We start from the raw sequence: 16790 nt of genomic DNA, 5'->3' as shown, positions 1-16790 counted from the left end.
ACTAAGCCACAAACTGCAGTGATGCTCAACCCTGGTGTAGGAAGCCTCACACCAGCTCCAGAGAGAATCACAGAATCCCAGGCTGGTTTGGGTTGGTAGGGACCTTAAAGCTCCTCCAGCTCCAACCCCTGCCACGGGCAGGGACCCCTTCCACTGGAGCAGCTTGCTCCAAGCCCCTGTGTCCAACCTGGCCTTGAGCACTGCCAGGGATGGGGCAGCAGTTCTTGGGCCCCTGTGCCAGCGCCTCAGCACCCTCACAGGGAAGAGCTTCTGCCTAAGAGCTCAGCTCAGTCTCCCCTCGGGCAGGTTCAAGCCATTCCCCTTGGCTTGTCCCTACAGGCCCTTGTCCCAAGCCCCTCTCCAGGTTTCCTGCAGCCCCTTTAGGCACTGGAGCTGCTCTAAGGTCTCCCCTTCAGGAGCCTTCTCTTCTCCAGGCTGCCCCAGCCCAGCTCTCTCAGCCTGGCTCCAGAGCAGAGCTGCTCCAGCCCTCACAGCATCCCCATGGCCTCCTCTGGACTCAGTCCAACAGCTCCAGGTCCCTCTGGTGCTGCTGCCCCAGAGCTGGATCAGGGCTGCAGGGGGTGGGGTCTCCACAGATCAAAGCAGAGGGGGCAAATCCCCTCCCTTCACCTGCTGCTCACGCTCTGGGGGTGCAGCCCAGCAGAAGGAGCCCCCCCAGGCTCACAAAGCAGTTCCCAACACTGGTGCTCTGGGGGCCCCAGCAGAGCCATGACCCAACACAGCCCTGGGCTCCAGTGGGAGAAGCTGCTCCAAGGGCAAAGGTATTTAACTCACAATTAGGGAGCCCAGGGTATTTTACAGTATCGGTCATTGCAGCTACTTGCTTGCTCTACTGCTGCAGCTCTAGTGTCACAACGAACCTCCTCCTGCCAGGGAGCTTCCTCAAAAATACCTGTATAAATATTTGGAATATATGTTGGGAGGCTTTCAGAAGCTGTTATTTAAAAATTTCTATGCACCTGCACGCTGCAGAAAACTAATTCTTCTCTACACAAATGGAGCTGCAGCCAATAAAACAACTGGTGGGAAAACGCTTAGGGAATTAACATTTTCATATCCTTTTACTACTCAAGATACTTTTACCACCAAGTCATTTGAATTTTTATTATTTTTAGCTTTGCAATTTCTGAGCTACTCAAAAGTTTAATGCTTTGAAGATTAAACAATGTCATGGCACAAGAGCCTACAGAAAGGCAGCGTTTCATGCCCTGACATAGCTGATGTCTGGCTGCGGTCAGAAACATTCCTCTGTGCGAAACCGTCTGCCCAGCTTTGTTTTCACAAATGCTGAGGAGGAAAAAGAAAAACCAACCCCAAAAACAACAGTGAAATGTGGCAGGGATGCAAAGAGAGCAGTTAAAGAACCAAGTGCCATTCAAAGCCAAGAGCACGAATTTGGGATCGCACAGATCCATGCACAGAGGCACATTATGTATATGTGAGATAGATGGGCATCTAAAGAAGGTGTAAAACAGTGTGAACAACCAAGCACCAGCCTGCAGACACCAGCCCCCCTGCAGCTTCACCCCTGGCCATAACCCACTTCTCCCTGCACCTTCCTGCAGGGAGCCTTGCATCAGAGCCTCTCAACATGCACCATAGGGAGGCCCCTGCTGCACCCCCAGGAGGCTGTTGCCCACCCGGGGTGGGCTCCAGAGGCACTTGGGATGGGTGAGCAGCCCCACCATCAAATACATCATGTTTCCTCAGGAAACTGAGCTAGAAAACAAAACCAAAGCCCAGCAGCACAAAAGACTTGCAGCCTGCCTCCCTCTGCAACGCTGCAGGTTTGTCCTGGCCTCCCTTCCCCATCCCCTGCCCTTGCAATGGTGGTGCTTTTTACAAACAGATCCAAAATGACTACAAATGCTTGTTCCATGGCTGAGCCCACCCGACCAGTGCACACTCCCTCCTCCTGAGGTAGGGAAGAGAGCCAAGGGAAAAAGTTCTGTGCTATGAGGGTGGTGAGGTGCTGGCATAGGATGCCCAGAGACCTTAGAGCAGCTCCAGTGCCTAAAGGGACTGCAGGAAAGCTGGAGAGGGGCTTGGGACAAGGGCCTGTAGGGACAGGCCAAGGGGAATGGCTTGAACCTGCCCGAGGGGAGACTGAGCTGAGCTCTTAGGCAGAAGCTCTTCCCTGTGAGGGTGCTGAGGCGCTGGCACAGGGTGCCCAGAGAAGCTGTGGCTGCCCCATCCCTGGCAGTGCTCAAGGCCAGGTTGGACACAGGGGCTTGGAGCAAGCTGCTCCAGTGGAAGGGGTCCCTGCCCGTGGCAGGGGGTGGAGCTGGAGAAGCTTTAAGGTCCCTTCAACCCAAACCAGTCTGGGATCCAATTAAGTGGTTAGAAACCCCCTTTCCCAACAGCAAGAGGCATTTCTGCACATGCAAGCGGGGTAAGAATGAGATGCATGAACATAATGGTACCAAGCAGCAAAAATCAACGATGATGACAACAACGGCAACAACAACAAAAAAAAAAGGCAAAAGAAAAGCACTGCTGGCTCTTTTTCACAGCATTTCTGTTAAATGCTTGCTGATGCTAAAAAAACCCCAAGGTCTGAGCAGCAAACACAAGTGGAGCAAATGAACAACCTTGTTCCATTGTGCAATGAGTGTTTTTTACTTCTGCAAAAGAGGTGGTGGGTTGTGTGTCCCCCCCAAAGGCCTTGGGCAATCCCCAGCACACCCCCACACTGGGGATGCTGCTGGGGTTCCCTCCCCACCTCTGCCTGCTCAAAGACAGGTTTCGAGACTGATGCAACCCCTTCCTGCTCTCGGCACTGCGGAGGCACGGACCCCTTCCCACACCAAGGCAAGTGGGGATGCTGCAGCAGGGTGATGCGGGCGAGGGGGAGCCCCGGGGTTCCCCCTCAATACACACATCACTCACCAACTCCAGGTACTGTTTTGGTGGCTTTTGGTTGCTGCCAGGTTGTTTTTCCACTGGGGTGTGGGCTGCAGCCGTCAGGGTGTGCTGCCTGCAGGAGCCCCACTCGACTCATACACGAAGAGCCCTCACTCGCAGGCAAAGTTCACCCACCCACTGCAAATTTCCTTTCTGCTTTTAAAGGCTGCTTTGAAAAGAAACATGGGGAGGGGGAGGAGGGGAGGAACTGGAGCTGGCACAGGGGGACCCAGGCGTTGAGGAGGGACCCAGGCATAAGCGTCTGAAGAGCTGTAATTGGGTCATTACTTGGCCTTTGTTGGATTTGAATAATGGAGATTTAAAGGGTTATGTAAAATCCCCCATCTTAAGGTGATGTATTTGGTTCCTCAAGTCCCATCTCCAGCCTCCCTGACAGCTGACACCTTCTGCAGACCCTCGTACCTCAGTTTCCACCCTTCCCAAAAGAATTTCTTCTCCCTCCATTTCTCCCAGGCTAAGAGATGCAAATCCAGTGCATAGGAAGATCCAAAAGTCTGTCACTAGGGAGGTTACAGCTGAGACCCCATGCTTCCAACAGGAAGCTCATAAGGAAGAAAGGGAATTTGCCAGGCACAGGTGACAATCCCAAGGAGCATCTTGTTTACTGTGCAGTTCTACCAGTGCCTCAGTGCTTTCAAATGTGAAAACATCTCTTTCCACTTTGCCCACTCTTCCACCTCATGAACTCCAACCTGGACCAACCTCCAGCCTCAACTCAAAACCTGAAATCCATTTTGCAGCATGGGAAGTATCCAGCTCTTAATATGGGGAGAGGAGGGAATGTGACTCAATCAACATTGCCAACAGGCTACTTCATACATGTTCATTTAGGACGGACCTTCCTGGCTACAGCCCCAAACATCCACTGCGGTGTGAGGTCAAACTTCACGACTGCTTCACACTAAACGACAGTGAGTTTTATCATGGGGCAGGGCTTCAGCATTCTCCAGCACGTCAGGAGCAGCAGTGGCACGGGCAGAAGGAGCTTGCTCAAGCCGGTAACAGCTTGGCTTTCACCCTCAGTTCACTGGCTGCAGCCACGAGGGCTGGCACGCAGTGAGAGCAGCCGCTTGCAGAGACATCAGACGGCAGGTCCTGTGTGACTGCTCAAGCCCCTGCCCACCCTGCAACAACTCGTCGAGCTAGGAACCCACCCTGACAACCAGCATCCCCACAGCATATGGTTAATACTCTGCTAATAATCATGGCTGTTAACAGCATTTCACTTCTGCCAGAGACCCAGGCTGGCACGCAGCCGCCTGCCTCTATGCAGCTTGGCAGGCATGCTCTGCGGCATGGACAGGACCCCAGCCCTGTCTGTGTGCCTCCTGGCTCCTCCATCCTGGCTCTCCCCACGGCATGGAGTGCCCCTGCCCTACAAACACACCAGCCCAGCCGGGATACCTGCCTGCACCTTCCCACAGCACACCAACGCTGGCGGCATGGAACAGTCGGGATGATGCACAGGATAACCACAGCGAGTCATAAAAAGCACAGACTGCTTTGGGTTGGAAGGGACCTTAAAGTGTATCCAGCTCCAACCCCTGCCACGGGCAGGGATCCCTTCTACTGAAGCAGCTTGCTCCAACCCCTGTGTCCAACCTGGCCTTGAGCACTGCCAGGGATGGGGCAGCCACAGCTTCTCTGGGTACCCTGTGTCAGCGCCTCAGCACCCTCATAGGGAAGAGCTTCTGTCTAAGAGCTCAGCTCAGTCTCCCTTCGGGCAGGTTCAAGCCATTCCCCTTGGCCTGTCCCTACAGACCCTTGTCCCAAGCCCCTCTCCAGGTTTCCTGCAGCCCCTTTAGGCACTGGAGCTGCTCTCAGGTCTCCCCTTCAGGAGCCTTCTCTTCTCCAGGCTGCCCCAGCCCAGCTCTCTCAGCCTGGCTCCAGAGCAGAGCTGCTGCAGCCCTCGCAGCATCTCCATGGCCTCCGTGCTGTTGCCCCAGAGCTGGATGCAGGACTGGTGCAGGTGACCACAGCATGAGTCCTCACAGCTGAGCACCTCCTGACAGCACAGGCCAAGGGCAGCTCTAGCCACATGCAGCCTGTGCCCACTGGGCTTGAGCTGCAAAGCCGAGCAACCACAGGGCAAAGAGTAACGCACCAAAACCCAAGCCTAATGAACAGGTTAAGCTGGCAACCCCAATCTATAGGCAGGATGCTTTCTCGAAAGCTCTCCTCCAGATTTGCAAGCCCATCCTGGACCACTGCCAGGAAGCAGTGGTGAAAGAAAGCTTATAAATTACCTGTACTTTGGGGCAATTATAAAGGGCAATTTGTTCTGAGGTAGACACAAGCACGCTGCTGTGCACACCCCAAAGCAGCCATTAGACTGCAGAGCTGGGTGGTTGCCTCTGGCTCACCTAGGTGCACCTTACAGATTCCTTTGATTTTTCACTCTTAGTGCTAAATTACATTAAGCACAAAGCTTTGGGCAAGCATTTTGCAGATCAATAACTACCCGAGGTATTTATTTATTACAGAAGGCACGAGTCTTTCTTTTTCAGGACTGTAAGGCCCAATTTACAGCATCTCACACAACCCTGCCATTTACTGACCCTGCAAACTCCCACCTGACTCTGCTACTCCATTAGGGACAGACCTTAAAATTCACTCAGTGCACAGCAAAGCCTAGCGCAGAGCTGGACCTCAGGTTACTGGGGTTGAACACATTTTCCATTGAATTCAAAATACTGATCTGAAGCAAACGCTTCCACCTGCTGCAAATCTCTGTCTAGCCTTTGCTTCCATCTCTTCTCCTGTTGAGGATTAATGGGCTGATGTTCCACTCCTGCTTATTCATAGAATCACAGTTTGGTTTGGGTTAGAAGGGATCTTAAAGTTCATCCAGTTCCAACCCCCTGCCATGGGCAGGGACACCTTCCACTAGAGCAGGTTGGTCCAACCTGCCTATTCTAATACCAAACTCTGGGTTTTCTGTTTTTTGTTTTTTAAATCTGGCTATTCAAACCTATCCTATTCAAATAAAACTATAATTATACTCGAATGAGCAAGCTTTGTGGTCACAAAGCCAAGAGGGAGAGCAATCCATAGCACAGTCTCTTTGACAGCCCCACACAGAGCACAGCGAGCTTGTGATGCCAGGATGAAGACCATCTAGCTAGGAAGCTTTCTGCTTCAGCTACTCATCCTTCAGGAGAAATGTTAATATTCCCTTTATGCAAACTCAGGAGAAGGGTGTGCAGAGATGAGGGTTTGTGAAACAGACCTGGCTCAAATCCAGACTGCTTTGGAGCCCATTGGCCAACGTATTCTGGAGGGAATGGCTTCGAATCATTTGCTGGCAAATGACATTTGCAGGCCCTGATCCTGCGAGCAGCTGCCCCCAGTACTGCTGCTGAATGCACCAACAGACACGGACACAGACCAGGCTCTGGTCATTCCCAGGGTTACAGCAGTGTCACAGCACTGGACTTGAACCCAAATTCAGCCCACTCGGTGTAGATTCATCTCCAAGAACAAAAACATTTGTGTACAAAGAGAGCAGGTCAGGGAATCTCCAGGGAATACAGCTCTGAGCATGCAAATGAGGATGGTTTGTTAAATTTGAAAGGAAGGTCTCGTGTTTTTTAAGCTCTGAACACTGAGTGGGATTTGATTTCTTTCTAAGGGGGGGGAGAAAAAGCAAAGCAGGAGCCACTTCAGCCATGGCTAGAGAGCAGCTGATGGGTTACTGACCCAAAGCACAGTTCAAAACCTGCTGCTCTCAGGTGCAGGAGATGGAAAGCTCCAGCGCTTCTCCAAAGCTCAGGACCTCTGAGATGAGAGAAGGACAAATAACCACGACCAGTGCTCCACAGTGAGCACTGAACAGATTCCTGCCTTTAAACATATGTGGGCATTGCAGTCCCCCTACTAACTATAAAATGTACTCCTGTGAAAATACATCACTGGTCATTTAACAAAACCAGCCCCTCAACAAGAGCATGAAACTGGGAGAAAAGGGCCTCTCCCCCTGCAGAACTGTTCTTTGGGGGAATGAGACCCCCTGTACCCAGAACGGAGTCCCAAGAGGACAGATACAAGCCCCAACTGTATAAAAGTGTTTATATCCCATTGCTAATCCTGAGTGCACAGGTGGGGCACTTGCCACAGGAATAAGAGGTACCAGGACAGCAGCTGCCCCTCATTCTGACACCACTTTCCCCCTTTACTCTCTTCTTCTCCAAGGGGCAAAAAAATCACCCCAGCAGGGCCATCGTCTGGGTGAGCTGGAACAGCCCCATGTCACAGAGGTGACACTCATGGTTATTGCTAGAAACCCAGATTGCTTTGTGTTGGAAGAGACCTTAAAGCCAATCCAGCTCCAACACCCTCCCACAGGCAGGGACCCCTTCCACTGGAGCAGCTTGCTCCAAGCCCCTGTGTCCAACCTGGCCTTGAGCACTGCCAGGGATGGGGCAGCCACAGCTTCTCTGGGCACCCTGTGCCAGCGCCTCAGCACCCTCACAGGGAAGAGCTTCTGCCTAAGAGCTCAGCTCAGTCTCCCCTCGGGCAGGTTCAAGCCATTCCCCTTGGCCTGTCCCTACAGGCCCTTGTCCCAAGCCCCTCTCCAGGTTTCCTGCAGCCCCTTTAGGCACTGGAGCTGCTCTAAGGTCTCCCCTTCAGGAGCCTTCTCTTCTCCAGGCTGCCCCAGCCCAGCTCTCTCAGCCTGGCTCCAGAGCAGAGCTGCTCCAGCCCTTGCAGCATCTCCATGGCTTCCTCTGATTTGCTCCAACAGCCCCATGTCCCTCCTGTGCTGTTGCCCCAGAACTGGAGGCAGTACTCCGGGGGGGAGGTCCTCCCTAGAGCACAGCAGAGGGGGCGAATCCCCTCCCTCGACCTGCTGCTCACGCTCTGGGGATGCAGCCCAGCACACAGTTGGCTTGTTTGGACTGCAAGCTCCTCGTGGAGCTGTTTTTCTATCTTAGCAGCACATTTGCTTATCTAAAAAGCAAGACACACGCTCCAAGTGCCATGAGGGCGCAGCACAGGGCAGAGGAATGCAACAGAAAGTTATTTTCCTTTGAACACAAGCTCTCCCCTCCACAAGTCACCTGCCAACAACAGCCAGCACCGGTGCAGCAAGTGCAGAAAGTACATGGAGTGGCACATTGCCAGCCCTGGATGGCGGCACAGACGGATGTGCCGAGGACTAACCCTCACTCTGCCGTGACTAGAAGGGACTTCTCCCTCTGAGCTGCTCTTCCTGCTGGGGGGATGTTTAGGTCCCCCTTCACTGAAAATAAACAGCTCCTAAATGCAGCTAAAGGTTTCCAGGACAGAGAAAAGCAGAGTGTGGGGAACACAAGTGTTCAAGTCCTGCAAAAATAATGTGCTGGAGAGCTTGGCCACGTTTCAAACTGTGACAAAATAACCTGTGGGAGCAAATGTTTAATACTGGGGAGAGGAAAAAAGCTTGATTAATCAGCTACTGAAGTTGCATCTTTGCAGGGCTTCAGAAAAGAGTCAGCCAGCCCATTCTGCAGTGAGCATTTAAACAGAGAACACACAACTCCCTTGTATTTCTCCAGACTTTCCCATCCAAAAAAAAAAAAAAACAAAAAAACAAAGAACCCCAAAAAATCCAAACCAACAAAAAAAACCCAAAACTTAATCCACCCCCAACCCACCTCTCTCTGCTCCCTGCAAGGAAACAATCTATGTTTGAAGGGATGGGGGGGGGGGAGAAGAGGGGTAGAGGCTTTGCCTTAACTTGAAAATAAACAAGTTGCAGCACATGTGCACGCACACAAACACCGCACATCTGAAACCCATCATGTCCAATTTACAGGCTCACATTTCCTCCCTTCTGCAGCTCCAAAACACTCCACACCCGCAAACCCCGGGGCCTTTCCAGCCGCCCCCCCCCTCCCCAACTCACCATACTGAAGTCCAGCAGGTCACTGAGCTCTTTGTCTGTCCCAACTGCAGCCATTCTCTGCTGCTGCTGCTGATTCATACTCCCACAGACTCAACAGTGGCAGTCCTAGAGCAAGCGAGGGGGAGGGGAAGGAGATATTTTAATGACTACAGCAAACTACCCACCCCATTGATGAATATTTTAAAAAGACGGAGCAAGAGAGAAAGGGGCGAGCAAAGAAAAACCCTTTTGCGCGGCTCCAGCAGCCAGCCGGAGTCCTCGCACAGCACCCAGAGGCAGGAACAAGCGCTCCATTGAGCAGACACACTTGGATGTTAGTTTTTTTGCTGCCAATTCCACTAGTTCAGGGCCAATTCTGTTGCTGGCGTGTGGCAAATGAAGGGGGGGGGGGGGAAATAAGGGGGGTGGGGGGGAAGAGTCAACTCATTTATCAAAGGGTTCAGGCAAGTTATCACTCAGGCGCTTGTCTGGCTCGGCTCCCTCCTCCTTCCCCCCCCTCCTCTTGTCCTTGCTTAGTTTTGCTTAAAAAGCCAAAAGAAAAAGGTCTGATCTTGGGCCTCTTTCCTTCGGGTGGCTGAGCACCTGCAGCTGCTCGCTCAGGGGCTAAAGTCGGGGGCTGAGAGCTGAAACCTCTCTGCTCCCCCAAAAGCGACTGGGAAGAAAAAAGACAAGTTTGTTTTCGGAAGGATTTGGCCAAAAAAAAAAAAGAGCCCTCCAGGCAACCTGGAAAGATAGGGAAATATTCTTCCTAATTTTACTGATTCTTTTTGGTTTATTTATTTTTTTTTTTTCTTAAAGGAAGATTCTGAGCTTTTGGGCCACCGATAGAAAAATAGTTCTTCGGGAGGGAGGCTTGGGATGAGACAAAAGATTCCTTTGGGGGGGGTGTGCTTTTCAGGACCTCATTCATAGCTACAAAGAGCAGCTGGCCAATAAATTTAACTCCTCAATCATAAGCTTTAAGGAAAAAGCAGAAAACTCCACGCTGTCCAAAGCGTTTGTGGGTTTCAGGCTCCACCACATTTCAATGACGTTCCTAAACCAAGGCAGCAACTCGCCCCGAGTGCAGAAATCCCGTTTGCCACTCTAAAACCCACCCGGGATGTGTGTGTGTGTGTATTTTATCTTATTTTTCGGTTCTTTTCAGTGTCATCCACAGTCAAATCGCTTCTAAAGCATCTCACACACAACCCCAACCCCGGTGCTGGGCGGCCGGGGGACACCCCCATGTCCTTGTTAGACCCCCGCCAAACACCGCACAGCCCTCGGGGCGACCGGCAGCCGGTGCCGAGCTCTCTAAACTTCCAACAATAGTTCCTCACCCCGTATATTCAGTTCGGTAGTTATATAGATAGATCGATAATACACACACAGATCGATATACACACACACATATACGCACTCCCCGCCCCTCGTTTTTACCTCCCGGCCCGGGCGCACAAAGCCCCGGCCAGGCCCCGCCGCGGCCGGGCTAACGCGCAGCAGATGTCGGCCGCTCCTCTCCCCCCCGTCCCGCTCGGGTTTCCTCCAGCGGGGCCCAGCGGCACCTTCTCGCCTCGGACAAAGGCCCGGCCGCCTTGTTCCCCCCCTCCACTCCAAGCGCGGCCTGGGCTGAGGTGGGGTTGCGAAGGGAGGCGATGGGGGGGGGGAGATGTCCCAGCGGCCGCCCCTATCCCGCAGCCCCGCTCCCCGCCGAGGGGGGAGCCCGGAGCACCCCCCCCGGTGGCTCCCGCAACTTTTGCAGCCGCCCAGACCGGAGCTGGATGGAGTTGGGGTGGAAGAAGGGGGAGCTGAAGTTCGCTGAATGCCCGGCGACCGACCGACCCGCACACACACACAGACCCGATCCCCGACCCACTGTCCGAGACCCACACACACGCTTCCAGATACCCCCCCCATCGCGTGTGGGTACCCCGAGGGCCCGCGCTGCCCGGCCCCGGCAAACTTTACTGAGGGACAATGGAGCCGAGCCCGGGGCAGTCCCCGCCGGGAAGGGAATGGGGAGGGAAACAGCGGGTGAAGTCCCATCCCCTCAGCGGCTCCGGGACCGGGGGAAGCGCGTCCGGATTTTATCACTTTATTGTAATTAATGTTTGTGGGGTTTTTTATTTAATTGGGGTTTTTTACCTGTTCCGGGGCAGGCGCGCGCCCCCCGTGCGTGCGGGGCAGGGGAAGCGCATGAAGGTCCCGCGCTTATGGCAGGCCGGGCCGGGCCGGGCCGGGCCGTGCTGTGCTGGGGGCGGCGGCCGCGGCGCCCAGGGCCGGCGGGCGGGCGGCGGATCCTATTGTTCTCGCACCGCCGGCGGATAGAATATCGCGAAGAAGCGGCGCGATCGCCCCGGCCCGCCCCGCGCCCCGCCCCGGGTCCTAACGCTGCTGCTACCGCCGCTCCGCCTCCCGCTGCTGTTGCTGCGCTCGCCGGCCCCGCTGCCTCCGCATGGTCCCCCCCGCGGCAGCGGCGGCGGGGCGAAACGCGGCGCTACCTCCCCTCGCACCACCCCTTCGCCTCACGCCCTCACGCCCCGCCCCTGAGGGGCGACTCACCTCCCTCATCGCAGTATCCCTCCGCCGCCCGCAGGTGATGGAGGGGCGCTGTCTCTCTGACACACACACACACCCCGCTGCAGTCGAGGGAATGGCGGGCGGCTGGTGCCGCGGAGGGACGAGCCCTTGTGGCAGCGCAGAGGGTGGGGTGGGGAGGAGGCACCCCCGAAATGCGGGACTATATTTTCTGGCGGAGGAGGCTTGACAAACGCGCCTCGAGGGGCGGGGCGAGGAAGCCGTGACGACACGGCAGCTCCGGTGATGGACTGATAAGGTCTCAGAGTATCGTCCAATAGGACGTCTCCGCCGCTCCGAGTGGCAAGTGGCGCTACCAATCAGAACGCTCTCCTTTCCCGTCCCCGCCCACCGAGCGCTGCGGTGGCCGGTAGGCGGCCGCACCTCCGTCGCTTCCCCGGCGGGGCGGCCCCGGGATGGGGGAGTTTCTCACTGTCCTCCGGTGCTCCGGGAGCCAGCACCCGGCTGCAGCTGCCCCGCACCCGGACACGCCCTCGGTGCTGCCCTTTGGGGTGGCTCCGCCCGGCGTGGGGCCTGCGGGACCTGCACGGGGGCCGAGGCCCGGCGCCTCGGGGGTCCCCGCGCACCCTGCACGGTGCTGGGGAAGTCGCGACCCCCGACACGCGGCAGCCTGTCGTCCCTGTCGGGAAGCGCTGCGAGGCCTTGGGCCGTGATACCGGCCGCGAAGCCTCGGTGGGCTCCGCAGCACAGTGGGCATCGTGCTGCAGCGTCCATGGGTTATATCCAGATCCTCACATCTTTCCGCCTGTTTACCCGCCCCGTTTAGCTTCCAAGCTGGAGCCGGCGCTTGGAAGCCAGCCGGCGGGTGCTTTGAATCAAAGGTGCCGCCCGGCCAAGCCCTGGCACCTTGTGTAACGTGCCATGGGGTACCCGGGTCACCGGTGCTGGGTGGGGGGGAAGCTGCTGATGTCCGTGGTGCCCAGCGTGCTGCTTCCCCCATGGGGACTGTAGGGGGGCTCATTCCATAGTTCTTTAGAACATCACCTGGGAAGAATCATGGAATGGTTTGGGTTGGAAGGGACCTTAAAGCTCATCCAGTGCCAGGGCTGGAGCTGCTGGAGTTTGGGGATGGGATGGGAAAGAACCCTGGGAAGGGGACAGTGAGCAGCCCTGGAGGCAAAGCTGAAGGATGTTGGCTGCGTTACATGCAACAACCAAGGGACTTTTAAAAAGGGCCTGTTGGGACAAGAATGGCTTTAACCTGCCAGAGGGGAGACTGATGAGATGAGAGGTTTCCCTGCCCACGGCAGGGCTGGAGCTGGATGAGCTTTAAGGTCCCTTCCAACCCAAACCATTCCATGATGACTCTGTGCTGTCCCCCAGAGGTGCTGCCCCATGAGGGCACCTTGCCGGGGGTGAGGAGCGTGATGGGAGCCTGGGGCTTCGTGCTGCATCCCAGCAGCTTTAAGGAGCACGTTTGAGTTCATATTTGCATTTAGTCACAGTGTGAGTCAGACATTCCAGCCCCGGCTGCCGAAATGCCTCAGCTCTGACTTCTGATTTCCCACTGCAACCTTGTTTTGTTTGGGTTTGGGTTTTCTTTCCTATCCTCCCCCCCCTTTTCCCTTTCTCCTCTTTCTTCCCTTTCTCCTCTTTTTCTTCCCTTTCTGGCCAGCCCCGTTTCAAAGCAGGTTGGGTTCCCAAGGGAGCAGCGTTGGCACTGGGCACAGGGCAGTGGTGGTGCTGGAGGGGTGGAACAGGACAGAGAGGCAGCCATGGGCATCCCAGAGGGTTTATTTTTCCCTGCAGCAGTGGGGAGCCAAAGCCCTGCCAGACTTCGCAGCCATGCGGGGGTTAGAAAAGGAGCCCCCCACATCCCTCCAGCGATGGTTGGGGGTGCATGGGGGATGGCTGAAGCCATCAGCACCTTTTGGCTGCTGCAGCCATCACAGGGAGGCCCCAGGGAAGGGCAGAACCGGGTGGTGGGGGTAGAAGATGAGAAATGCTTTAATTAAGAAAAGACCCGCAGCTCAGAGCCAGGTCCTGCCTCCCACTGTGCTCCCCATTGCCCCCCATTGCCCCTTGCTGCCCTCCTGCAGGCTCCAGGTCCCACAGTAGCACCACGGATGCCCAGGGCAGACTTTTTGGGGGTGCTGGACCCCCTAAACCGGGGCTGGGGGAAGGGGATGTGCTGAGCGTTTGGCCAGAAAGGCAGTTTTGTTGTTGGTTTCCTGAATGATGCATTCCACATGGCATTGCATCACGCACAGCTGTTACATCACTTTAGCCAGGAAATTTAAAACAAGTGGCCTCGGCTGGAAATGGGGGTTTAATTTTCTTATGGACAACAACAACACCAGGGACAGAGGGGAAAAAAGGCCTCCGAAGTCTCTGTTTTTTGGTTGTTTTGTGTTGTTCTGGTTTTAAAACCCGCCCATCTCTCCCATTTCAGACACTTTGTCCCCAGCCTGTTGATGGTGCAGCAGCCAGGCAACCCCGGCTCACTGGGAGCAAGACTTGGCTTGTGCTCTCCAAGCAGCCCAGCCAGCAGCCATGGACCCTTTGGCCACGCTGTCCCATTCTCCTCTAAGGGTGTTCACTCCTTCCTGGCCACCCTTGCAACACAGTGGGGCACCCTCCAGCTCCCAGCTCTGCAGGGTGATGCTTGTCCCTGTGCTCGGATGCTTCCTGGATCAAAGGGCAAGCACATGCAAGCAGCTCCTTGAAAGCATCATCAGCTTTGCTCATCATCCTCCTTTCGGGTGCTGTTTGTTACGGGTGATGGCCCCCAGCAGACCCCACAATAGACACCACTGTTATAATGCCATCAGTTGGGATCTCCTGTGGGACAGCCTGGAGTCACAGATCCAAATCCATCCCAGCCTGCAGGGACCAGCTATGGGACACCCTGGCACAAGGTGCCCATAGAAGCTGTGGCTGCCCCATCCCTGGCAGTGTTCGGGGGGGGACCCATCCAACCTGGCCTTGAGCACTGCCAGGGATGGGGCAGCCACAGCTTCTCTGGGCACCCTGTGCCAGCGCCTCAGCACCCTCACAGGGAAGGATGTCTTCCTAATGTCCGATTGAGGATGCTCTTTATTCCCTTGGCAGCAGGATTCAGTCCCCATGGCACTGCAAGGGCTGGAGATGCTTGTGTGCCCCTGGGCAGTGCGATCCTGAAATCTTGCCTTAAACTGCCTTAAAATCAACCAAAACCGAGCAGGGGTCATGAGGGAGCCCTTGGGCTGGTGTCTCAGAGCAGCAACACGGTATCCTGCAGCCCACAGCCCAGGGTAGCAACCGCCTACCAACAGGAAACCCTCATATGTTTGTGTGCTGGGGAATCTCCTCTGAATGGAAACAAAAGGCACCTCTGCACTCAAAAACCATCTTAGCATCTCCCCTGAGGTGTAGGGGCATCCTCTGGGGTGGTCTGGGGGGGGGGACGACTGTCTTCCACCACCAGGATGCAGGGATGAAGGTTGGGGTTGGCTGAGGTGACTCCTGGGTGGGTTGCAGGGGGGATGCAGGAGATGCTGCTGGGAAAAGGCCTGATCCCCAGTGGTGCAGGGAGCTGTGGCCTAGGCAGAGGCACAAAGAAGGGGCCCAAGGGAAGGAGGGGAGGGAAAAGAGGGAAGGAATAAGGTGGAAAGGAAAAGAAATAGCTGCTACGGGAGCTGGGTGCAGAGCAGGGGACAGGGATGGGAGCCTTGCCCCATAGGTGCTGTTCTGGATGCCAGATGGGGTATCCATCACCTCTTCACAGGTGGAGGCAGCAGGATCTGAGGGCAGTTGTCAAACCTGGCCCATGGAGAAGGGAAGTGGCAGAACCCATCCAAAGGACTGCCAATGTACCCCTGCCAGCTGGAAAAGTCCCCCTCCACCCATCCCAGTGAGGAAGGGATGAGAGTAGATGGCAAGGTTTTGCCTGGGGTTTGGAGCTGGGATGGATGTGTCCCTTTAACGGGGCTCGGCTCCAGTTCCTTCAGGCTAAACAAATACATCACTGGGGTGGCTGGGGCTCAGAACCTTGCAGTCTGCAACCATGGCCCAAAGCGGAGCTGCTCCAGCCCCTGAGGACTGCGGTGGCCTCTGTGCCTTTGCTGCGGGGGCAGGAGAGGGCACAGGTGGGAGCAGGCGGGGGATTTCCCTTCCCTACCCACACTTCTTCCCTTGGTGGGTTTCGTGATGCAGCATCAGGTTTCAGCATCATCTCCACTGCGCTCCGGGGAGACCCCCCCTGTGGTCCTGGTCCCGCTCAGGGGCAGCAGCACAAGAGGGATGTGGAGCTGATGGAGCGAGGCCAGAGGAGGCCATGGAGATGCTGCGAGGGCTGGAGCAGCTCTGCTCTGGAGCCAGGCTGGGAGAGCTGGGCTGGGGCAGCCTGGAGAAGAGAAGGCTCCTGAAGGGGAGCGGAGCTTCCCCTGTGCCCTCTCCCATTCATAAAGCAGGGCAGAGGCTGCTGCCCAGGGGGCATCACCCCAGGGTGCACGTTCCATGGGGGAGCACCCAAAACGCCTGCAGCGTGTCTGTGGGTGCCTGTTGTGCAGCTGAAGCTGGGTCCCTCCCCAGCATGGCCCTCCCCAGCTGCAGCTTTCCAGGGTCTTTAGGGAGCAGTGGGGCACAGAGGGGAGATGGGGCAACATCCAAAGGTGGCTTAAGGGAGACCAGAGGAGGAGGAGGCTGAGGAGATGCACGTGAAATGATACAGCAGCAAACCCCATCTCCCCATGGCTGTAGAGGGGTTTGCCAGTTTGGGGGGAGAAGGAATAGCTGTGGGCACCCAGGGGGTGGCCTCAAGCTGCACCAGGGCAGGTTTAGATGGAGCTGAGGAACAATTCCTGCCCCAGAGGGTGCTCAGGCATTGGAACAGGCTGCCCAGGGCAGGGCTGCAGGCACCGGCCCTGCAAGGGTTCACACAGCGTGGAGACGAGGCCTCAGTGCCATGGGTTAGGGGTGGCCTTGGCACTGATGGGGTAAGGGTTGGACTGGATGCTCTTGATGCTCTTTTCCACCCTGCTTCTATGATTCCAGCAGTGCCCAAGAGCCAGGGACATTTGGGATGGAGCAGGGTGCTGTGACTGGCTCCCAAAGGCTGGGGATCCCCATGAGCCCCCCCCCATTGCTGCCTGCATCCCTGCAGGGCCCTGCCACCCCTCCCCATGGCAGGGGGGAGCGGGGAGGGCAATGGCACAGGAAGCCAGATTAACGGTGAAATCTGGGGCAGCCCCATCTGTCAGGCGTCTCCTGTGCGGATCCGCTGTGATCCCCCTGCAGTGCCCCCCCCCTGCATCCCCTCCCCGCTCCCTGGCAACCCACATCCGGGGGCTGCGGGACCGTCCTTGGGGAGGGGAGGGGGGGGAGAGGAGGCCCTGTGGTGCTGGAGGGGCTTTTTACCCCTATTAAAGCCTGTTGGTGCCTTTTGTTCCCACAGGCAGCC

General features: G+C 56.1%; 1 protein-coding gene across 19 annotated transcripts in view; it reads right to left on the bottom strand.

Moving 5' to 3' along the window:
* TCF3 (transcription factor 3) overlaps positions 1-11540 on the bottom strand; it is a 69568-nt gene extending 58028 nt beyond the window's left edge. For 4 of the 19 annotated variants that reach the window (XM_061355979.1, XM_061355981.1, XM_061355993.1 and 1 more), the window contains exons 1-2: positions 10958-11333; positions 8831-8935 (exon numbers count right to left, since the gene is read on the bottom strand). In XM_061355979.1, the coding sequence (XP_061211963.1) occupies positions 8831-8908 (78 nt within the window). In that variant the 5' untranslated portion in view covers positions 8909-8935; positions 10958-11333. Of the gene's footprint in view, positions 1-8830; positions 8936-10228; positions 10252-10957; positions 11336-11374 lie in introns of those variants that run through there. The other 15 variants (XM_061355973.1, XM_061355977.1, XM_061355991.1 and 12 more) reach the window with 6 other exon arrangements.
* Between the last annotated feature and the right edge of the window lie 5250 nt (positions 11541-16790).

Source organism: Neopsephotus bourkii, unplaced genomic scaffold, assembly GCF_033783945.1.
Source record: "Neopsephotus bourkii isolate Nb327-2 ecotype Australia unplaced genomic scaffold, CSIRO-AGI_Nbou_v1 NB_838, whole genome shotgun sequence".
NCBI lineage: Eukaryota > Metazoa > Chordata > Aves > Psittaciformes > Psittacidae > Neopsephotus > Neopsephotus bourkii.
This window is presented reverse-complemented; position numbering and strand designations above follow the sequence as displayed.